The sequence below is a fragment of the Balaenoptera borealis genome, assembly GCF_965194805.1.
Source record: "Balaenoptera borealis genome assembly, chromosome: 10".
Classification (NCBI taxonomy): Eukaryota; Metazoa; Chordata; class Mammalia; order Artiodactyla; family Balaenopteridae; genus Balaenoptera; species Balaenoptera borealis.
Window position 1 is genome coordinate 58,099,001 of NC_138874.1, and position 23,978 is coordinate 58,122,978.

The 23,978-nt window shown below is 39.7% G+C and overlaps 1 protein-coding gene across 4 annotated transcripts in view; it reads right to left on the bottom strand.

Annotated features, from left to right (window-relative positions):
- PLA2G12B (phospholipase A2 group XIIB) overlaps window positions 1-20,657 on the bottom strand; it is a 34,845-nt gene extending 14,188 nt beyond the window's left edge. For 3 of the 4 annotated variants that reach the window (XM_082406916.1, XM_082406914.1, XM_082406913.1), the window contains exons 1-3: window positions 16,659-20,657; window positions 5,476-5,564; window positions 2,091-2,256 (exon numbers count right to left, since the gene is read on the bottom strand). In XM_082406916.1, coding sequence (XP_082263042.1) covers window positions 2,091-2,256; window positions 5,476-5,564; window positions 16,659-16,869 — 466 coding nt within the window. In that variant the 5' untranslated portion in view covers window positions 16,870-20,657. The remainder of the gene's footprint in view (window positions 1-2,090; window positions 2,257-5,475; window positions 5,565-16,658) is intronic. The other variant, XM_082406915.1, reaches the window with a different exon arrangement.
- Window positions 20,658-23,978: the final 3,321 nt, after the last annotated feature.

Here is a 23,978-nt window from a genome sequence, read left to right on the forward strand (position 1 = left end):
ACAATAAAAAGATAAATAACCCAATTTAAAAGGGGGCAAATGAATAGACATCTCTCCAAAGCAATTATTTAATGGCCAATAAGCACATAAAAAGATGCTCAACATCGTTAGCCATCAGGGAAATGCAAATCAAAACCACAATGAGATATAACTTCACACCCACTAGGGTCTGTAATAAGATAGATAATAACAAGTGTTGGCAAGGATGTGGAGAAATTGGAACCATAATACATTGCTGGTGGGAATGTGAAATGGTATAGCTGTTTTGGAAATCAGTTTGTCATAAAATTACCATATAACCCAGAAATTCCCCTCCTAGATATATATCCAAGAGAAATGAAAACATGTCACCACAAAAACTTGTACATAAATGTTCATACCAGAATTATTCATAATAGCCCAAAAGTGGAAACAACCCAAATGTCCATCAATTGATGAATGGATAAAGAAAACATATTATATCCATACAATGGAATGTTATTCAGCAATAAAAAGGAATGAAATACTGATACATGCTACAATATGGATAAACCTTGCCAAGTGAAAGAATCCAGTCACAGAAGACCACATATTTTATGATACCATTTATATGAATTGTCCAGAATAGGCAAATTTATAGAGGTAGAAAGCAGACTAATGGTTGCCTAGAGCTAGCCAGGGGAACGATGTAGTGGGACTGCTAATGGCTCTAGAGTTTCTTTTTGGAGTGATGAAAATGTTCTAAAGTTAATTGTGGGGCTGATTGCATAACTCTGTGAACATATTTTAAAAAGCATTTAAATGGTTGAATTGTATAGTATGTGAGTTATATGTCAATAAAACTGAACAACAACAAAAAAATGAATGATCAGAGTATTTCAAGCAGAGGGAACTGAAGAGGCAGAAAAATTTGCGCCATCAACCCACATAGTTTGGAATAGCAGAAGTCAGGAAAGAAATCAGAAATAAGCAAGATGATGCTGGAGAGGTAGGCTAAGACTGAATCAGAAAGGGCTATGAATGTCATGCTAAGGACTTGGATTGAATCCTTAGGAAGAGGAACCTATTGAAGGACTTACACGGAGGGTGGAGATGATCAGATTCGTCTGGTATGAAAATATACCTGGTTTCTATGGGGTCAATAGATTGGATGGGACCCAGAGATTGGGTTAATCTGTAGTAACCAGGCAAGTGATATATCAAAGAGATATTTAGGAGAAAGAATCAATAGGATGTTGCTTGGAGGGAGTAACTTGATCTGACCCTAGATTAGCAGCAGGCACTTTTTCACCTTTTGTTGGTGCAGATAGATTGATACTCCCTTTTACAGGGCCTAATTAATTATTCATATTTTCAAGCCCTCCCACATTCACTTCAGGACGACACTCTAGACATTGATGTATATCAAGATCCGAGATTCTTCCTACGGCTGACTTTCTCAGTGGCGTGGGGCCAGCTCTTCATAAGCCTGAATTTCAAACTTCACTATCTAAAAATATACAATGCTAATACCTGGATGTAATGTTCGGACTTCAGAAACTAAAGGATTACAACTTTTCCTAAGGTAAATTAGGAAAAAGAAATTACAGAATCAGTGCTAGAAATTAGGTAGGTAAGCAGTTGTTTGAAAATAATTATCCTCAAAGATATAGAGACCTTTACACAAAAAAGATAGATTTTTAAATTAAAATTATTTCCCTGATGAGAACAAAATAAGGAAAAAAAAAAAAAAAGGCTTAAACCCAACCACGTAGTCCTATACAGAATAATTCCTGATATGGAAAATTATTTAACAGTGGAATGGATAACGAAAGCCAGTTGGGCAACTCTTGCTCTGTCCTTAGAGGATAGATTTTTATTTCTCTGGGAAGGCTTTGGTATGGCCCTGTCCATCAGGAGTGGTGCCAGCAGCTCCTGGGCAGGACAGCAAGAACTTAAGTGAAGGATTGCCCAGAATCTTCCTTCCCCCTTGCTTGCATTGGTCACAGAGTTCTATAAAGAAAGATCAGTGAGCTCTGAGTCTCTTTGAGTAAAAAGGCTCTGGCTACATTTCTGTGTGAAAACAGGAACAAAAGTCCCTGCTCACGGGTAGATGCACTTAAGATTCCTACCTTCTACGTTGGAGACAAAGCCCAGACTCCGCTTAAGGTCGGAGCAGATAGAGTGGAGACACCATCGGAATTTTGCATCACAGCGATACTTGTTGGCACCGCAAGTGTCATAACAGACGTCCAGCTGGTTGCAGCACTTGGTCATTGCTGGAATGCCCAAGTCCATCTGAGGAAAAGTGAAGGAAGAAAAGTGAAGGAAGAAAATGCCACGTTTAGACCAAGGACCTTAGGCAACCTTGCCTACCTTGTTCTCAAGTTCCTGTTACAGATTCAGATCAATTCAGAAGCACCGATGACTGGAAAGAATACATCAGGTTGACAGTCACAGGATGCTAAGTTTTGATCATGATATAGTTATTAGTTTAATAACTTTGAATGGCCCACTTCTTTTTCTTTTAGGGTTTAGTAATTTAGTAATTCACAGGCCACTATAGTGCTAAAAATAGAAATCAGAAAGTTAGGCAAGAGGGCATAGCTTCAAGACTTGCAAATTCAACTAAAACCTATACTATATGAGATTTTGTTTAAACAAAAGATTCCAAGGCTCAGAAGTATGAAAAATTAAGCCTCAGTTCATGAAGAGGTCACCAGCATTTATCAGGGATCCATCCCATGCAGCACTGTTTTAAGTATGTGTATACGTGTTTGTATGTGTTGAGGAGTAGAGTGGGGATAGAACATAGTTCCTGACCACAAGGGGACTATGATCAAACAACAATGTAACACACACACACACACACACACACATTTATAAAGCATCCTATAAACAATTACAAATGTGTCATAAACTAAGTTCATAGACTGCCACATGTAGAGTTATCAACCAGGAGTTTTTTTGAGAGGATTATTAGAGATGATGGTAGACTTAAGATACAGCAGATAAAGAAAGGAAATAATAAGCAAATCATATGTGAGCAAGTCAATTAGTTTGTTTAGTCTTTCAAGGGTCTTAGCAGGGTGATTTATTAAGGAGAAAGGCAAGTTGATAGATGGCCTTGACATCCAAAATAGCAAGTTAGATTTGATAAAGACTCTTGAGGAAGGAAGGGACATGATACAATAAGTGATTAAAGAGGAGTAATCATTCTGTGGTTTGTAAAACAGATGAGAACAGGGTGAGTTTAGACATGGATCTTTTTTTTTTTTTAACATCTTTATTGGAGTATAATTGCTTTACAAAGTTGTGTTAGTTTCTGCTGTATAACAAAGTGAATCAGCTATACATATACATATATCCCCGTATCTCTTCCGTCTTGCGTCTCCCTCCCTCCCTCCCTATCCCACCCCTCTAGGTGGTCACAAAGCACCGGGCTGATCTCCCTGTGCTCTGCAGCTGCTTCCCACTAGCTATCGGTTTTACATTTGGTAGTGTATATATGTCCATGCCACTCTCTCACTTCGTCCCAGCTTACCCTTCCCTCTCCCCGTGTCCTCAAGCCCATTCTCTAGTAGGTCTGCATCTTTACTCCTGTCCTGCCCCTAGGTTCTTTTTTTTTTTTTTTAGATTCCATATATATGTGTTAGCATACAGTATTTGTTTTTCTCTTTCTAACTTACTTCACTCTGTATGACAGACTCTAGGTCCATCCACCTCACTACAGATAACTCAATTTCGTTTCTTTTTATGGCTGAGTAATATTCCATTGTATATATGTGCCACATCTTCTTTATCCATTCATCTGGTGATGGACACTTAGGTTGCCTCCATAGACATGGATCTTTTGCAGTTCTTCTCATAATATAGACTTGGACTTGGGTGGAAGCTGTGAAAATCTGGTTTCGAGGTATGGGTGGGGATTGATTAACCAGCTGCCATAGATCCTTTCCTCTTGGGTCTCCTTAAGTGTTCTCTTGTTTGAACTTTTACTACAAGACCACCTAGAGCAGAATATGGACTTCGGTAGTTTAAAATGCCCTTTTAAGCAAAAACCAAAACAAAGCATTATTACATTAAGAGATAATCTAACTCATTAGACTAGGCAAAGGCCTGGACTCAGCAATTCTGGGTAAATTCCCATCATCTGATACCTGAAGCAAACTACTTTGCTTGCACCTCACCCCTAAACCTAAGAATACATCACAACAGAGGTAACAGAATTCGATGAGTACAGTGGCTATCATTCAATTCAACTCAATTGGAAATTCTTGAACTAGTTCTAAATAATATTTGTACCAGTAAACAAAATGACATTACTCCCAAAATAGAGTGCACACAACTTCCTTAGCTACTAAATTGATATCAAGTAAAAGATATTAGCCAAAAATACTCTGTTTCTCTAATGTATATTTGGAAGGATTGTCTTTCTTCTGTGTCCATTCTCATATTGATGATTGTGGACCAGGTTAGGCATACAGCTGTGCAGGTTGTGCAGTGAACAAGAGTGTCATATCTAAGGGTGCACCTTCCCACAAGACATCATAGATTTATATATTTATTAAGAAAAATATCCAGCCAGTGGCAGGCATTTCCTTTTCTTACAAAATCAGTATATTAAGCTTAGTTTCTGACAAATGGAAGAAAACCATCTTGAGGAAAGGGAACTTTTTTTCAATTTGCACAAAAATGCCACATGGGTGAGCAGCATTTTAGTTAGAAGAATAAACATTATGCTGCTTAGAAAATTACTACAAAAATCTTTTGAACCAGCAGAAAAGTGACGTTTAGCCTGATTAAGACACCAACTAAAGACATAGCTAAACTATGATTTTAGATATGAAATCCTTCTACCTACATTTTACATGAAACCTCTTTTCTAAAGTGAAAAAGGTAAAAGGGCTTCCAAGGGGTCTTAAAAGAAATTAATTATTCCTTGTTTTTAGAGGAAGTCGACAGTTTGAGAAACGGTCAGAGGCAAAATGATAAATGTTTAGCCAGTGGCTGGTTGTGTGTGTGGGCATGTGGATGGGTGGAGGTGTGTTTGCCGGTTTCTATGATGTTAATACTCCAAACATAGTTGGTTGGATGGTACCGTCACCAAGTCAGCCGCTTGCAAAAGTGCTGAGGATACAGCAATCAGCCCTCACTGGTACTGGTCAGTACCAGTTTGCTCCAGTACATCACTGGAAAGTCTCACCAATTTAAATAAGTCAAACTTGTCAGATGTATTTCAAATTAAGTTATGTTTGGTTCACTAAGGCTCAGCTGATATTTGCATTGGTGCTTTCAGAGTTCACTACACAACGGCTTATCTGGGGGATAGCTGCCTCTGAGAAAAGGAAATCAGAAACTTTCCTTGAAAATTATCTCCCTTTCTCTGTATCCAATTTAAAATACTAATCATATTTCTCAATCATATTCCATAAGTGTTGAGTTCCATCAGTGGTAACTCTTGGATTAGTTTTAGTTAAAACCAATCACCTAAGAAAACAATGGTGGTGTACATACACTTTCTGGTACCTTGAGACCCAGGAAATAGGAACTGCAGCCGTTGGGCTCCTGAGGCTTGTATCCAGGTCTGGGCATTGGTGCCTTTCCTAGCAGGGGAAAGAGAGGAAAGAAGCGGGAAGAAATGTTTAGAAATTAAGCATTTGGGAACATTCATCAAATAAAAATGATCTAAAAAGCATGTTCAGTTTTTCCTTTAAAAGTCAGTGCTCCTGGGACTTCCCTGGTGGCGCAGTGAAGAATCTGCCTGCCAATGCAGGGGACACAGGTTCAATCCCTGGTCCGGGAAGATCCCACGTGCTGCGGAGCAACTAAGCCCGTGCGCCACAACTACTGAGCCTGCGCTCTAGAGCCCGCGAATCACAACTACTGAGCCTGCATGTCGCAACTACTGAAGCCCACACACCTAGAGCCCGTGCTCTGCAACAAGAGAAGCCACTGCAATGAGAAGCCCGCGCACTGCTACAAAGAGTAGCCCCCACTCGCTGCAACTAGAGAAAGCCCGCGCGCAGCAGCAAAGACCCAACGCAGCCGAAAATAAAATAAATAAATAAAAAATTTTTTTAAATTAAAAGAAAAAGTCACTGCTCCTCACCAGACTTAAATTAAGTGGTGATGATGATTATGATGATATCATAAAAGAGTAATAACCTTCAGACCAGGTTGGCATTTTTCTCCTAATATTGAAGAATTTTATGAGCACTTATTTACTAACAATTCTAATGTTTCTTACATGCATGACCTTGAAGATAAGGTCTGTGGCAAAACCAAACTAAAACTCAAGGTTTTTCATTCTTTTATCCACTGTAAGACCACATACTATGCACAAAGACCTGATCATACACTTAAGGGATCAGAGTTAAAACAGTACCACAAACTTTTTTAGAATAACGTGAAGGAAATTTTGCAAGATTCCATAAATGCAGACAAAGCATTGTTTACCAAAGGGCAAAGAAAACACCCCAATGAAACATTTTAGGTATCTGTGTCACAGAACTAAGGCGAAACTATCTGAAAAGCTTTGGATTTCTTGGTTTCTCCTACATGTCTTTTGGGTAATTTTATAATCTTGCAAATACATACAGAGAAGCTTTGTCAGTGTGTCAAGGGTAGTCATTATAGATAAAGATAACCTTGACCTGAGATGACCTCAGGACAGTCATCTGCAGTGAGTATTTTTATACCATTATCCAGACAAGGAATATGGGGCTAAGAGGTTTTGTGACTTGCCTGAGTCATATAGAAAGTGGGGGGAATTGGGATATAAATCCAGATATCCTGTTTGTCTCCAAAGCCCATGTTCTTTCCCCAGTTCCTTTGCCTCATGTAGGAGATGCAAGACATAACAAAAGACGGAGGAAATAAGCTAAGAATTAATCCTCCAAGTGAGACATATGGCATTTCCTCTTTCTTTTCTTTAGTCTTCTCCTGCCAGGTATTTTATTTTCAATTATTTTGTATTATGAAATATTTCAAAACTGAAGTCAAAGAAACAAATACCCATGTACCCACTACACAAACACAATGAATGTTAACTTGCCAAATGTGCTGTAAATATTTCTTCTGTTTAATTAAATGGTGTAAGTACAGTTGAAGCCCCTTTGCACCCCATCTTTCTGTTTTAATTTTTAGGTACGAAGTCTATGCTTTAGAGCCCTCCCTCCTTATTATTCTTAAAAACTGCCTTCATTACTCTTGGACTTTTACTCTTGCATATGAATTTGAGAGTCAAATTAGTCTATATGAGACATGTAGATTATGTCTACAAGAGATGAAATGAGGATTTTTATTTAAAATACATTGAATTTATAGATTAATTTGGAGACAACTGACTTTCTTATAATATTCTGAATTCCCAAACATGGGCCTAATATAGCTTTCCATTTACTTAGGTCTTCCTTTATGTCTTTCAACAGAGTTATAATTTTCTCCATATATATTTTTTTTAATTTTTATTTATTTTTGGCTGCGTTGGGCCTTTGTTTCTGTGAGAGGGCTTTCTCTAGTTGCGGTGAGTGGGGGCCACTCTTCATCGCAGTGCGCGGGCCTCTCACTACCGCGGCCTCTCTTGTTGCGGAGCACAGGCTCCAGACGCGCAAGCTCAGTAGTTGTGGCTCACGGGCCCAGTTGCTCCGCGGCATGTGGGATCCTCCCAGACCAGGGCTCGAACCCGTGTCCCCTGCATTGGCAGGCGGACTCTCAACCACTGCACCACCAGGGAAGCCCTCTCCATATATTTGTTATACCTCCAAATACTGTATTATTCAGATGCTTAAACAAGATAGGATATCTCATCAAGATCCAGAATTAAGGCTCAGAAGGCTGGAATGATAAATCTGACCCTTTCTGGAACCCAGGCTGCTTCTAGCCTTCAGCTCTACCAGCCCTGGAATTTAGCCCTGACTCTCATGGTCCAAGATGGAGCTTCAGCCAACACATCCATATTACAAGCAGCAGGATGGAAGAAGGAGGTGGAAAGGTCAGAGCTCCTCTCTTTAATAAACACACTCCAGAATGTTACACACATCACTTCATCTTACTTCCCTTTGGCCAGACCTTAATCAAATGGCAACACCTAGTTGCAAAGGTGGGCTAGGAAATGAAGTTTTTCTTCAATGGAGGCAGCCATGAGCCCTGCTGGAAGTTGGGAGGAGGGCTTATGAATGTAGAAAAGGGGGGCAATAAGCAGTCTCTGCCACAGTCTGTTTGGGTATTTGTTGCTGTGGTACAACATGTGTATATGATGGTGTTTCAAGATGGCCCTCAGTGATCCCCATCTCCTGGTATTCATAACCTTGTGTATTGTCCTAGGGTTGGTCTGTGTGATCAACAGAATATGGCAGAAGTGGAGCTATGTTGCTTCCAAGATTACAGTATAAAAGACTACAACTTCTGGGAAGGGTAAGCTGGGACAAAGCGAGAGAGCAGCATTGACATATGTACACTACGAAATGTAAAATAGATAGCTAGTGGGAAGCAGCTGCATAGCACAGGGAGATCAGCTTGGTGCTTTGTGACCACCTAGAGGGGTGGGATAGGGAGGGTGGGAGGGAGACGCAAGACGGAGGGGATATGGGGATATATGTATACATATAGCTGATTCACTATGTTATACAGCAGAAACTAACAACATTGTAAAGCAATTATACTCCAATAAAGATGTCAAAAAAAAAAAAAAAGGCTACAACTTCTGTCATGGAAATGTCCATTGGTAAAGAACTAAAGCTTCCTGCTAACAGCCACATGAGTTTGGAAGGAGATCTCCAGCTTCAGTCATATCTTCAGAGACTGTAATATCAACAGGCAGTGTGACTAAAACTTTATGAGAAACTCAGAGCCAGAAACACCCAGCAGAGCCCCTAGATTCCTGACACTCAGAAACTGTGTGATACAATAAATGTTTGTTATTTTCTGCTTCTAAGTTTGGGGGTCACCTGCTACTCAACAATACTTAACTATTGCAGTTGCCATTATGATTTGCATCTCTTTTTCATTACATTTTTTTTTACGACAGCTTTATTGAGATGTAATTAATATATTGTACGTTCACCCATTTAATGTGTGTAATTCAATGGGTTTTAGCTTTTCACAGAGTTGTGAGACCATCACCACAATCTAATTTTAGAACATTTTTATCATCCCCGTACCCATCTTTAGCAGTCACGCTCCATCTTTCACAGTTCATCCATATTATTTTTATGGCTGAATAATATTCCATTCTCTGGATCTACCCCAGTTTGTTTATTCATCCACCATTGATGGACGTGGTGGTTATTTCCATCTTTTGGCTATTGTGAAGAGTGCTGCTATGAATAATTGTGTACAAGTATTTGTTTGAGTATCTGTTTTCAGTTCTTTTGGGTATACATACCCGAGGAGTGGAATTGCTGGGTCACATAGTAATTCTGTTTGACTTTTTGAGGAACTATCAGCAGGCTTTCTTCAGCAGCTGTACCATTTTGCATTCCCGCCAGAAATGCACAAAAATTCCAATTTCCTCAATCCTCACAGTTTCACTACAATGTATCTATAGGTGGACTGTGTATCCTTACCCGACTTGGAACAAGCTGAAGTCTCGGGTGTCTTTCACCTCTGGAGAATTCACAGCCCTTGTCTGAATTTTTTATTTTCTTCATTCTCTATAGTTTCTCCTTCTGGGCCTCTTATTACTGAATGGTGAGTCTTTTTAATCTTGTCCTTCATATATCTTAATCTCTCTTTCATATTTTCTAGCTTTTTCTCTCTGTACTGAATTTTTACTAGCTTCGTCAAATTTATTTTCCATTTTACTAATTATCTCTAGGTTGACTAACTGCTAGGTTATCTGCTATGTAACCCATCCACTGAGTTTTTTTCTTCTGATGACTATAATTTTCATTTCTTGGAGTTCTATGTAAATCTTCTTTAAATCTGTGTATTCGTTTTCATTGAGTTCTGTTTTTTAATTATGTTTTCTATTCCTTCTTTTATTTCTTTAATAATTTCAAATGTTGTTATTTTTTTATTATCTCCAGTCCTTGGGATGCCGTTTCATTTCTTAATGTCTACTGACTCTCCCGCATGGTGGATTATCTTTTCGAAGGGTATGTAATTGTTTTCGGGAGGGCTTGTTTTTCTAAATGAATTCCTGTGCCCTGTGTCACATACTACAGAGTAGTCCCTAATTGCTTTTGCTGTGGCTCTAGGAGTCCCAAGATAAGTGAGACACATGTCTTTATGTTAATTTCTCAGCTTGGGATACTCACACGAGGCCAGCTGTATAGATTCAGATTCCTCACCTATGCATAGTGTATGCTTCAGGAGTGATTTTTTTTTTTTGGCTGCATTGAGTCTTCATTGCTGTGTGTGGACCTTTTCCAGTTGCAGCAAGCAGGGGCTACTCTTCCTTGTGGTACGCAGGCTTCTCATTGCAGTGGCTTCTCTGGTTGCGGACCACAGGCTCTATGTGTGTGGGCTCAGTAGTTGTGGCTCACGGGCTCTAGAGCGCAGGCTCAGTAGTTGTGGCGCACAGGCTTAGTTGTTCCGCGGCATGTGGTATCTTCCAGACCAGGGATTGAACCCGTGTCCCCTGCATTGGCAGGCGGATTCTTAACCACTGCACCACCAGGGGAGCCCAGGTAGTGATTTTTCTTAGTGGATGTTCTTTATTCCTCCTCCAAGCTCCAGCCCCAGGTGGACAGAAAGCATTCTTGCTACTTCTTGGAATATTGGATAATCCAATAATCTAATCCCTTTTAAACAGACTAGACAGTTTCTCAGGCTCTAAGCTTTATGCAGACTGTTCAGTTCCAACTTCCCGATTCTTACAGGTGAAATTTACTTTTCCTCTGTCTGTATGAGCAATAAAGCCCATTCCTCAGCCCCTGGAGTCTATATGTGTTCCAGACTGACACCCCCAAGGGCCATGGCAGCATCAGCTCCTGCTACCACTTTGGCTTTTTGTTTCCCGTTCATTTCTGGAACTTGAAGTTTTCCCTTTATTTCATTCTAGGTTGAGTGTGTGTTTTTTGTTTTAATATTTTATTTCCACCTCGTCTTTCTTGTTATTTGTAATGGAGAGGTCCTGTACTTGTTGACAGAGTCCACCAGCCCACCAGTAATCCCTGCATTACTTTTCAAAGGTCTTGAGAAATATAACTTAGCATTGATACTCTACTAACCTGCCATGTGTGTGTGTGTGTGTGTGTGTGTGTGTGTGTGTGTGTGTGTGTGTGTAGCACTGGGAATAGGGGAATGGGTAAAGTGTATTAAATAATATTAGTAATCAAATTACACATATGAAAATAATCACACTATGATACAATTAAAGCGTATTGTCTCTTGGAGGTGAGACTATGGTGATTTTATTTTTTCTTCAGATTGTTCTTTTACAAATGTTCTACCTACACTAGCTTTATAGAAATCAGGAAAAAAATTTCAATGAAGAAACAAATGTCTAAATTTGATGGTGAAATTTAACTCTTTAATAATTTCTCTGATAAAGGGCTTCTGCAGCAGACTCAGTCCAGTTCCCTGAGTTACCCTCTGCCCTTTTTGCAGTTGGTAACTCACAGAAGATAAAACTCTGATATCCCAGTTTGAAAGCTAATGGGACACCAACTATAGACACGCCCCACCTGGCCTGATATTGATGACAGTTTTTTGTTTTTTTTTTTTTTACGAAAGCTGTAGAAATTCTGTTTGAAGCTTGAATTAAAAGTTCTAAGAAAAAAGGTGATGGTTTGAGTCCAGACAGAAATAAGGTACTATATCCTCATATTACAGTTGGAGCAGATTTGAGTTGTGTTGAATCTTTTCAGTTTGATGGTTTGAATCCAGACAGAAATAAGGTACTATATCCTCATATTACAGTTGGAGCAGATTTGAGTTGTGTTGAGTCTTTTCAGTTTGATGTTTTGAGTCTAGGCATCAATAATGTACAATGTCCACAAACTAATTTTATTTTTTGGTTTTGGCTATTTATAGGAGTGGGAGGCTGACCATCTGATCTTCTGGATCAGGGCTTGGCAAACACCGGCCCAAGTCCAGCCCATTGCCTGTTCTTGTATAACCTGCCAGATAAAAATGATTTTTATATTTTTAAATGATTGGGGGAAAAGTCAAAACAAGGATAGTATTGTGTGACATATGAAAGTTATTTGAAATTAAAATTTTAGTGCTCACAAAAAAGTTTTTTTCAGAACACAGGAACACTCATTCCTTACGTATTAGCTACAGCTGCTTTCACAGAAAAAAAGAGCCGAATGTCGTTATGATCTTGATGTGAGGATGGTCTTTTAAGCAAGACAAAAGATGCAGAAGCTATAAAGAAAAGGACTGATAGACTGGTTCTTAAGAAAATTTAAAACTTCTGCATAAAGTGAAACACCACAAAACACTTAAAAGACCAATGAGGGAGTTAGGCATGAAACCCGAAAGTTCTACCAGCAGGAAGGTCCGCTGCCTCCCGGGCCCCACCGTTTTTCTCTCTGTTTTGTCACTGAAAACAACAGTAAAAATGTCTGGGGCTTTATCACCCAGGTCAAGGGTTAAGCCTCCTAGGAAGGTGTGGCCCTTCTCCCCACCCAGCTGGTTCCTGCAGAAGTGGCTCTGTGTGCTCCACTAGAGGTCTACCTAGGAGTCCAAGGGCCGTATTTGAAGGGCACATCCTGCTTCCTGCCAGAAACCCTCAAATACAGCATGAGGAACACAACAAGGGAACAAAACAGAACTGTGACAATTTAACTGAAGCACTAAACTCTATTTCAGTCACTAAAACACATTAAGTTACTGCATGAGGTAAGGCGAGCTACTTGTCCTGGTTTGCCTGGGACCATCCTTGTTTTAGTACTTAAAGTCCCACGTTTCAGGAACCCGCACCCCTTCCCTCCATCACCAGCAAACCTGGACATTTCCTCACCCTTCTCGAGAACAACCTTTGCTCTCTAAGTCAGTAGCTGTTTTCTTTTTGGGGGCCACAGGTCCTCTAAGAATCTGATGAAGGCTGTGAATTCTTTGTCTAGAAAAATGTATAAACTCACAGGTTCATAAAATTTTGCTGTAAGATTTCAAACAGATAAAAAGTTCTCCTGAAAATAAGAACGCTGATATTTAAGGATACCTTTCTTCCTAGAACTAAACCCAAGAAGAAAATCATCATGAGGTCCTTTTATCGAAGTGTGACAGTGTGGATAATAGCTTAAATCATGATTTACAAGACACAGAAACTCTGCCTCAGAGACCTTCATAAAGGCACAGAACACCTAAATCATCATTTGATGATCTCTTCCAGAAGCTGAGAGGGTGTTGTCCAGCCACTGGGATTTCATGTTTTTTAATTTTATTTTGAAAGGGAATCCGAAGAATCAGAATGCATAGTTAACCTGTTCACCAGATTTTCTCATAACATTTATAAAATTTGTTTGGTACCTGCCATGTTCCATATGGCACTAATTCTTTATATATATTATCTTTAATTCTTACAACAACCTTGTAAGGTAGGTATTATTAACATTAGTTATAAACATGAGGAAACAAAGGTTGAGAGACGTAAGTTGCCCAAGGTCATCAGCAATGAGACTCCCCCGCCCGCCCCCCCAGTACAAACCCCTGATTTTTCCATTACTAGTATTTCTCAAAGTCTGGTTTGAGGACCACGTGTGCAGTTCCTAGCACAGACCTACTGAATCAGAATTCCTGAGGTGGGAGAGGGAATTGTGTTCACATTAGTGCAGACACCTTAAACCAATTGTACCATGTATGCTATTGATCCGTGCTGAATCTCGTTATATTTACAGCCCCATCATTTGGCAAGTTCAGATGTTGTGTGTTGACCTGAAAACGAATTGTAGATACAAGAAGTGTGGAAAGCAATATTGATACGCTAGTGTAGGCTAGCAGGATACAAATACACCTTTGCCTGTCTGAACAACCTATGGGCTGAATGACGCCTTAAATAGTGCTCTCTACCTTGGTCGCACCTTGCAATCACCTGGGAAACGTTAAAAATAACGATGTCTAGGTCCAGCCCATGGAGATTCCCATTTAATTGATTCGGGCAGCAGGCATTTTTTAAAGCCCCCCCCCCCAGGTGATTCTAAGTGCAGAGCAAGGTAGGAACCACTGTTTTAAGCAGTGGTAAGTACCTACCAAATGACAATTTTTTTTCTTGTAGACTAACTGTTGCTAACTTTTTCCTTCTGACAAAAAAAAAAAAAAAAATTGCAGTTTTTAAAGCAGTTTTTTCCTCAAAGCGTGGTCCCAGGACCACCAGCAGCAGGATCACCTGCGAACACTTAAGAATGCAAATTTTCTGGTCCCACCCCAGACCTACCCAATCAGTATAAGAGGGGTGAGGGCCAGCAGTCTGTTTAAACAAGCCCTTCAGGGGATTTGCAGCACGGCAAGTTTCTTTTAGAGAAAGAGAAGCATTGTGCACAAGAAGTGTATCACAAGGCAAACAGAGAGACTCAGTTAGTTATTAGGCGTTATCTGTTCAAAAGCCTGCTTGATCCACAATCAACTTAAGAAGAAGTTCTGTACTGCTTGGGCACAGCCTCCAGGTTCTTGGCTCTGCTGCGTTCCAGAGGTAACAAGGCTTAACCCCCTATTTCCTGCGTGTTTTTCAGACCCCTGGTCAGACAGGTCCTGTTTTGTAGAGTGAGTGGAGTTATTTGTGTTCCTGCAATCTCTCTGTTGACTATTCCCATCCCCCACCCGTGGCTGATGCATCGACCGACCCAGGTGCAGGCTTGCAACCAAAATTTGCTAAAATCTTTTAATGCCGTTTTTCTAGAGAAAAAAGAGGGTTTGGTTCTCGTTTCCCTTAAAAAAAAAAAATCCTTCTGTTATCTATTTGCTCAGCCACAGACCTAAGTCTTGTGTTGCCTCCAGGAAGGAAAATAGCACCAGTGTTGATCAAATATCTGAAGTGAGTTAACCGTTTCCTGCCCTATCCATGCAAACTAGGTGAGAACAGTCCCTGTGGCAAGGCATCTCTGCATTAGTCTAACACACCTTGGACGAAGACATTGCTAGCGGTCCAGGTGGGTCCTAGCACAGATTTACCCTATGGAATCTTCACAAAGACGCTGCAGCTTCCTTTTTTCAACATTCCCCTCTGAGATGAAAGCTTCTGTGCTGTAAAACTTTTTTTTTTTTACTATTTGAAATGCATCCTCTTTATTTATTTATTTATGGCTGTGTTGGGTCTTCGTTTCTGTGCAAGGGCTTTCTCTAGTTGTGGCAAGCGGGGGCCACTCTTCATCGCGGTGCGCGGGCCTGTCACTATCGCGGCCTCTCTTGTTGCGGAGCACAGGCTCCAGACGCGCAGGCTCAGTAATTGTGGCTCACGGGCCCAGTTGCTCCACGGCATGTGGGATCTTCCCAGACCAGGGCTCGAACCCGTGTCCCCTGCATTGGCAGGCAGATTCTCAATCACTGCGCCACCAGGGAAGCCCCTGTGCTGTAAAACTTTTGGTTCTGGAGGCTTAACCATGGTCTCTTAATCACTCCCCGTTTATAAGGAAGGGATTTCCCCCGCTCAAAGGTTAAAAAGGGACTGCGAGACTGGGTGAGTCCAGCAAGTGTGTAGCTCTTTTGAGTCTCTCTCCAAGCTGAGTTTTATCTGTTGAGCGTCTGGAGAAAATATTTCTCAAGTGTTTTCCTGCTAGGCTAAACTCACCATTTTCATCTCTTAATCCCATGATGAAACATCTGGTAAACTAAACAGTGAAGCAAATGCTGTATGAGGCTGTGTATGCTTTCAGAAACATTCTCGTTTGCGTTTGAAGTTACCCCTTGCCTCCCAGCTGCAAGGTCCAGGGCTCCACATTCTGCTCCCGTTACACTGAATTCCAGTGCGAGGTGAAGGAAGGACAGGCCACAGGGTCTGCTCTTCTGCAGCCAGGCCTGCACGCAGGCTCCCGTGTACCCTCTTTACAACTCAGGTGAGGTCCTACCCATTCAGTTCCACATCCCACACCAGGCCTGAGGGACAGTCCCAGGCCTGCTTGGTGCCTGATGCCTGGTGGACAGAGGCAGCTGGCAGACACCCATCCTACCCACCAAAGGACTGCCATTGCTGACTGAGGCAGGGACAGCTCTCTTGGGGGAGGGGCGGGGTCAGGCAAATTGATCAGAGACTGACAGATCTGGAAGGAAGGTGTGAACTGCATTCAGGGGGAGAGGCGAATCCATTTCCAAGCTAGGAGCAGAGTAACTGAGGAAGCTCAGAGTTTTCTGGCAGAATTTTCCCTGAATGTTCAGCTTAGTTTCCATCCCTAGGAACACCTCCCAAAGACATCTCTTATTCTTTCTCCCCACCCTTGCCACCTTTTCCCAAGTACCTACCTGCCTCACAATAAACCCATTAAACTGTCCACAGGGAAACAATTCTCGCAAAACTCCTTGGAATAGGTTTGCCAGGTAAAACACAGGAAGCTCAGTGAAATTTACATTTCAGATAAACAACCAGTAATTTGTCACTATAAGTGTGTCCCAAATATCTCACATATTTTAACAAAGTCTTGGTTGTTTATTTGAAATTCAGATTTCACTGGGTGTCCTATATTTTTAGTTGCTGAATCTGGCACCCCTCTAAGAGGTGGATAACAGGAAAAAGCGCATGACAGATTGTGGCCCTGCTCAGGCTGTTCACAGGTCCACCAGTGAGAGTCTCACCGGAAGAGAAGCCGTGCACTCACCATATCGGCATCTGTACTGACAGACTCCATTTTTCCCTCCCAGCAGTTCCAGAAAGGAATCGAAGTAGCTGTTGACAGATTCAAAGCTGCCCCGGATGTGCCGAAGGCCCCAGTCTGAATAGGACTCCTCTGCGTCAGGGCTGGTGTCACTCTGAGCCAGGCCACCCCCCAGGCTGAGCCACAAAATCAAGAAGCTGGTGGCTAGCGTCATCCTGTAGCCAGGTAGGTACTGAGGTCCCTCCTCAAACCCCAGCCAGTGTCCCAGGAAGTCTGGGTACACGGCCCACCGGCCAGATGCCAGGCAGGACTGGGAAAGGGATTATCTGGAGCACTCAATCTGTGTGTTCCCCAGAGGTGGACTTTAAACACAGCTCTGGAGGTTGGGATGAGATCAGGGCAATTAGAAAGGGCAAAGGTTAAGCAGTAGGAGGGCCTATCTGAGGGATGGCCAGTGAGGGAGAGAACACTTCAGAGCGGATTCCCCGGCCCTGGAGCAGGGGGATGTTAGCCAACTTTTCAGAGGCATGAGTTGTGGAGCAACTGGAATTCTATCCCCAACCAGCTGGTTAACCTATGGATTAGTTACAAGTTTGGTCCCCTAGGACAGGCCTCTTGACACAAAGGACCTAGCCACACCCCTAAGCCAGTCACCTACGTATGGTAACTAGGGAGAGGTAGGGAGATGCAGGAAGATGTATAAAGGACTCAGGAAACCCCCAGTGATGGCGGGTCAACAGTGTCACCTGTACCAATGATCCGGATATTGTCAGAGTTTGCTGTAAGTGTGCATGATGGGAGGGTTCAGATTTAGGACCCCAGCTTCTGCGTCGGTCAATGCTTGGCTCTCAGACTCAGTCCTCTAATCTGGCAGAGCTCCTCATCAAAGCCATCCTGGTGCTGGGGCATTTTTGCCTCTGTATTTACAGCAGTATTTTTATTTACACTCAGCAGCGTCTGGTATCTACAGATTGCCCTGAGATAGAGCTGGGGTAACTCAGCGCTCCTAGTGTTGTTCTTCCATTGAGTTGCTTAAAAGTCAGAGAGTTTATCAGAATCGCTATTTGAAATTTTAGGCTTTAAAAGTGTTGACCGAAGTCTAGTGTTTTGGCATCATCTTCAGTTTATACTTTGCTTTTAGTCATGTGAAGAAATAAATTCCATCCATGAAATCACTAAGCTAAAAAACGATGGCTTTATGGACCAAATGAGTCACTTAGCTTCTCTCTCAAAAGTCTGGAAAGCCCCAGAGAAAATAATGAATTAAATTTCTTCATTTTAGATAAGAAATGTATTTGTCTAAAGACTCAGACTCCAGGAAGGGTAGTAGTTATAAAATATATCATATGAACAGCAACAATGCCACCAATATTTTAAAGTACATAAAATTTTTCAAACCACTGTGTGTGTGTGTATATATATATTTTAAAATTTCACATCAATTCTACGAAGGAGGGTAAATACCATTCCTGTTTGAGAGGTGAGAAAACTGAGATACAAAGGTTAAATGACTCAGTCAAATATAAACAGGCTATCAAGGATAAGAGCTGAGGGTCAGAACCAGCTGTCACATAATCTGGGGTGCCCAGTCAAAATGAGAATGCGGAGCTCCTTTTCAAAAAGCAGGGAAAAAGAGCCATTAAAGGACCTAAAATATAAAGTTTTCCTTTAAAAATGTTTTACTGTGTTATCACTGTTGTAAAATATAATTGGGTAATAGTGATAACTGAGTAACAATGTAAGCTTATAAACTGCAAAAATATTTTTGGTGTCATAATTTTATGTAATGCGATATATAATACTTCATTAATATATGATGTCGTGATTGATCATTTTTCTGACTTGCTTTTCTGTAAATTCATCTATTAGGTCATTAAAATTTATACTTTTAATAACTTCATTTTCAGTTCGTACAACTGAAAGCAATGTCAGTTGCTCTTGGCAAATGCAAGGTCACAAATAATATTTGATAATCTTTAATTTTGAGAAGGCTCTGCTGACCCAGCTCTTACTGGAGCTAGTAATAGTATTTTTCCCCCATTTCTTGATACCTTAAATTTTTTTGTAATTGCAGTAAACTATTCATACTTACTATTTTAACTTTTTAAATGGACAGTGCAGTGTCTTTACATTAGGTACATTCACAATGTTGTTCAGCTGTCGTCACTTTACATCTCCAGAAATTCTTCATCATCCCAGATTGAAACTCTATGCATATTAAACATAATTCCGCATTCTTTTCCTTCAGCCTCTGGCAACCACTATTCTCCTTTCTGTCCATATGAATTTGTCTATACAAGGTACCTCATAGAAATGGCTCATACGATATTTGTCCTTTTGTGTCTGGCTTGTTTCACTGAGCATAATGTTGTCAAGGTTCATCCATGCTGAAGTATGTGTCAGTACTCATTATTGTGAATAATGCTGCTGTGAAATTAGTATGCAAATACCTGTTTGAGTCCCTACTTTCAATTCTTTTGGGTGCATACCTAGAATTGGATTTGCTAGATCATATGGTAATTCTACATTTAACTTTTTGAGGAATCATCATATTGTTTTCCACTGTGGCTGCACCAGTTACATTGCTGCCAGCAATGCACAAGGGTTCCAGTTTCTCCACATCCTTACCAATGCTTGTTATTTTCCTTTTTTTTTTGACAACAGCCATCCTAATGGGTATGAGGTAGTATCTCATTGCAGTTTTGATTTGCATTCTCTAATGATTAGTCATAGATAATGAATACCTTTTCAGGAGCTTTTTGGTCATTTGTATGTCATCTTCGGAGAAGTGTCTATTCAAGTCCCTCTTTGCCTAGTTTTTTTCCTCAGTGTTTTTGAGATATAACTGGAATATAACATTATGTAAATTTAAGGTGTACATCATGATGATTTGATACTTATATATTGTGCAAGGATTACCACAGTAAGGTTAGCTAACACCTCCATCACTTCACATAATTATCATTCCTTTTGGTGGTGGGAACATTTAAGATCAATTTTCTTAGCAACTTTCAAATATATAATAAAATGTTGTGAACTGTAGTCAATGTGCTATAGACTACATCCTCAGAACGTTTTAAAAAAATTTTTTATTGGAGTATAGTTGATTTACAATGTGTTAGTTTCAGGTGTACAGCAAAGTGAATGAGACATATAGATACACATTCTTTTTCAGATTTTTAAAAAACTTTTATTGGAGTATAGTTGATTTACAATGTTGTGTTAGTTCAGCTGTACAGCAAAGTGATTCAGTTATACAGATACATATATTCATTCTTTTTCAGATTCTGTTCCCATATAGGTTATTACAGAATATTGAGTAGAGTTCCTTGTGCTGTACAGTAGGTCCTTGTTGGTTATCTATTTTATATATAGTAGTGTATGTATGTTAATCACAAGCTCCTAATTTATCCCTCCCCCTCCACGTTTCCTCTTTGGTAACCAGAAGTTTGTTTTCAAAATGTGTGAATCTGTTTCTGTTTTGCAAATAAGTTCATTTATATCATTTTTTAAAATTAGATTCCACATATGAATGAAATCACATATTTGTCTTTCTGTGTCTGACTTACTTCACTCAGTATGACAATCTCTAGGTCCATCCGTGTTGCTGCAAATGGCATTATTTTGTTCTTTTTTATGGCTGAATAATATTCCATTGTATATATGTACCACATCTTCTTTATCCATTCCTCTGTTGATGAATATTTAGGTTGCTTCCATGTCTTGGCTACTGTTCTCCATAGTGGCTCCACCAATTTATATTCCCGCCAACAGTGTAGGAGGATTCCCTTTTCTCCACACCATCTCCAGCATTTATTGTTTGTAGATTTTTTGATGATGGCCATTCTGACCAGTGTGAGGTGATACCTCATTGTAGTTTTGATTTGCGTTTCTCTAATAATTAGTGATGTTGAGCATCTTTTCATGTGCTTTTTGGCCATGTGTATGTCTTCTTTGGAGAAATGTCTATTTAGATCTTCCCATTTTTTGATAGGGTTGTTTGTTTTTTTGATATTGAGCTGCATGAGCTGTTTGTATATTTTGGAGATTAATCCCATGTCACTTGCATCATTTGCAAATATTTTCTCCCATTCTGTGGGCTGTCTTTTCATTTTGTTTATGGTTTCCTTTTCTGTGCAAAAGCTTTTACATTTAATTAGGTCCCATTTGTTTTTTTTGTTTGTTTTTATTTTCATTGTAATCTAGGAGGTGGATCAAAAAAGATATTGCTGCGACTTATGTCAGAGAGTGTTCTGCCTATGTTTTCCTCTAAGAGTTTTATAGTATCCATCCTTACATTTAGTTCTTTAATCTATTTTGAGTTTATTTTTGTGTATGGTGTTAGGGAGTGTTCTAATTTCATTCTTTTACATGTAGCTGTCAGTTTTCCCAGCACCACTTATTGAAGAGACTGTCTTTTCTCCATTGTATTAGGTTGGCCTAAAAGTTCCTTTGGTTTTTAAGTAAAAATAAAAGACACATTTTTCATTTTCACCAAGAACTTTATTGAGCAACATATTCACCGTTTTTTCCCCACTACCTTCTGCCACTTTTCAGGCAACTTCATAATTCCATCTTCCCAAAACCTTTTATCTTTTTGATCAAAGAACTGTTCCAGCTGCCATTTACAGTCTTCCAGGGAATTGAAATTTTTCCATTAAGAGAATTTTGTAAAGACCAAAATAAATGGAAATCCGAAGGTGCAATGTCTGGTGAATAAGGCAGATGAATCAGAATTTCCCAGCCAAGCTGTGACAGTTTTTGCCTGGTCATCAAAAAAACATACAGTCTTGTATCATCCTGATGGAAGATTATGTGTTTTCTGTTTACTAACTTCGGATGCTTTCATGAGTGCTGCTTTCAGTTGGTCTAATTGGGAGCAGTGCTTGTTGGAATTAATCATTTGGTTTTCCAGAAGGAGCTCATAATAGAGGACTCCCTTCCAATCCCACCATATACACAACATCACCTTCTTTGGATGAAGACTGGCCTTTGGTGTGGTTGGTGGTGGTTCATTTTGCTTGCCCCATGATCTCTTCTGTTCCACATTATTGAACAGTATCCACTTTTCATCACCTGTCACAATTTGCTTTAAAAACTGAAGATTTTCATTACATTTAAGTAGAAATACGGGCAAGAAGGTTTTTTTCGCTTAACTTATGTGAACCCAACCATCAAAGCCATTAACATAACGAAGCTTGTGCAAATGATTTGGATGTTTTGAGTATGTCGGCTATCTCCTGCGTGGTATAACATTGATTGTTCTCAGTTAATGTCTCGGTTTGATCACTGTCAACTTCAACTGGTCTACCTGACCGTGGAGCATCGTCCAGCCAGAAATCTGCAACGCAAAACTTCACAAACCGCTTTTGACACGTTCGATCCATCCCAGCACCTTCTCCATACACTGCACAAATCTTTTCTTGCATTTCAGTTGCATTTTTACCTTCCTTGAAATAGTAAAAGCATAATATGCAGAAAATGTTGTGTTTTTTCTTCCATCTTCAATATTAAAATTCACCAATTTTAAGTTTTTTTTTAAATGCATGCTGATATGACACCTGTCACAATACAAAATTGTTTCGAATGAAGTTAAAGACAACTAAGCACTACTAGAGTAATCGTATGGGAAAAAACCGAACGAACTTTTTGGCCAATCTAGTATATTCTTGCCTCCTTTGTCATAGATTAGGTAATCATAGGTGCATGGGTTTATCTCTGGACTTTCTATCCTGTTCCATTGACCTATATTTCTCTTTTTGTTCCAGTACCATACTGTTTTGATTACTATATCTTTGTAGTATAGTCTGAAGTCAGGGAGCCTGATTCCTCCGGCTCTGTTTTTCTTTCTCAAAATTTCTTTGGCCATTCCGGATCTTTTGTGTTTCCATACAAATTATAAAATTTTTTGTTCTAATTCTGTTAAAAATGCCATTGGTAATTCAATAGGGATTGCATTGAATCTGTAGATTGCTTTGGGTCATTTTCACAGTATTGATTCTTCCAATCTAAGAACATGGTATATCTCTCCATCTGTTTCTGTCATCTTTTATTTCTTTCATCAGTATCTTATAGTTTTCTGATTCGAGGTCTTTTGCCTCCTTAGGTAGGTTTATTCCCAGGTATTTTATTCTTTTTGATGCAATGGCCAATGGGATTGTTTCCTTAATTTCCTTTTCTGATCTTTTGTTGTTAGTGTAGAGGAATGCAAGAGATTTTTGTGTATTAATTTTGTATCCTGCAACTTTACCAAATTCACTGATGATCTGTAGTAGTTTTCTGGTACCATCTTTAGGATTTTCTATGTATAGTATCATGTCATCTGCAAACAGTGACCATTTTACTTCTTGTTTTCCAATTTGGATTCCCTTTATTTCTTTTTCTTCTGTGATTGCCATGGCTTGGACTTCAAAAACTATGTTGAATAAGAGTGGCAAGAGTAGACAACTTCATCTCCTTCCTGTTCTTAGAGGAAATGCTTTCAGTTTTTCACCATTGAGAATGATGTTTGCTGTGGGTTTGTCATATTTGACCTTTATTATGTTGAGGTAGTTTCTCTCTATGCCCACTTACTGGAGAGTTTTTATCAGAAATGGGTGTTGAATTTTGTCAAAGGCTTTTTCTGCATCTATTGGGATGATCATATGGTTTTTATTCTTCAATTTGTTAGTATGGTGTATCACATTGATTGATTTGCATATATTGAAGAATCCTTGCATCCCTGGGATAAATCCCACTTAAATCATGGTGTATGATCCTTTTAATGTGTTGTTGGATTAGATTTGCTAGTATTTTGTTGAGGATTTTTTGCATCTGTGTTCATTAGTGATATTGGCCTATAATTTTCTTTTTTTGTGATATCTTTGTCTGGTTCTGGTATCAGAATGAGCTTGGGAGTGTTCCTTCCTCTGCAATTTTTTGCAATAATTTCAGAAGTGTAGTTGTTAACTCTTCTCTAAATGTATGGTAGAATTTGCCTGTGAAGCCATCTGGTCCTAGACTTCTGTTTGTTGAAGATTTTTAATCACAGTTTCAATTTCAGTGCTTGTGATTGGTCTGTTCATATTTTCTATTTCCTCCCAGTCAGTCTTGGAAGGTTGCAGCTTTCTAAGAATTTGTCCATTTCTTCTAGGTTGTCCATTTTATTGTCATATAGTTGCTTGTAGTAGTCTCTTAGGATGCTTTGTATTTCTGTGGTGTCCGTTATAACTTCTTTTTCGTTTCTAATTTTATTGATTTGAGCTGTCTCCTTTTTTTCTTGATAAGTCTGGCTAAAGGTTTATCAATTTTGTTTATCTTTTCATAGAACCAGGTTTTAGTTTC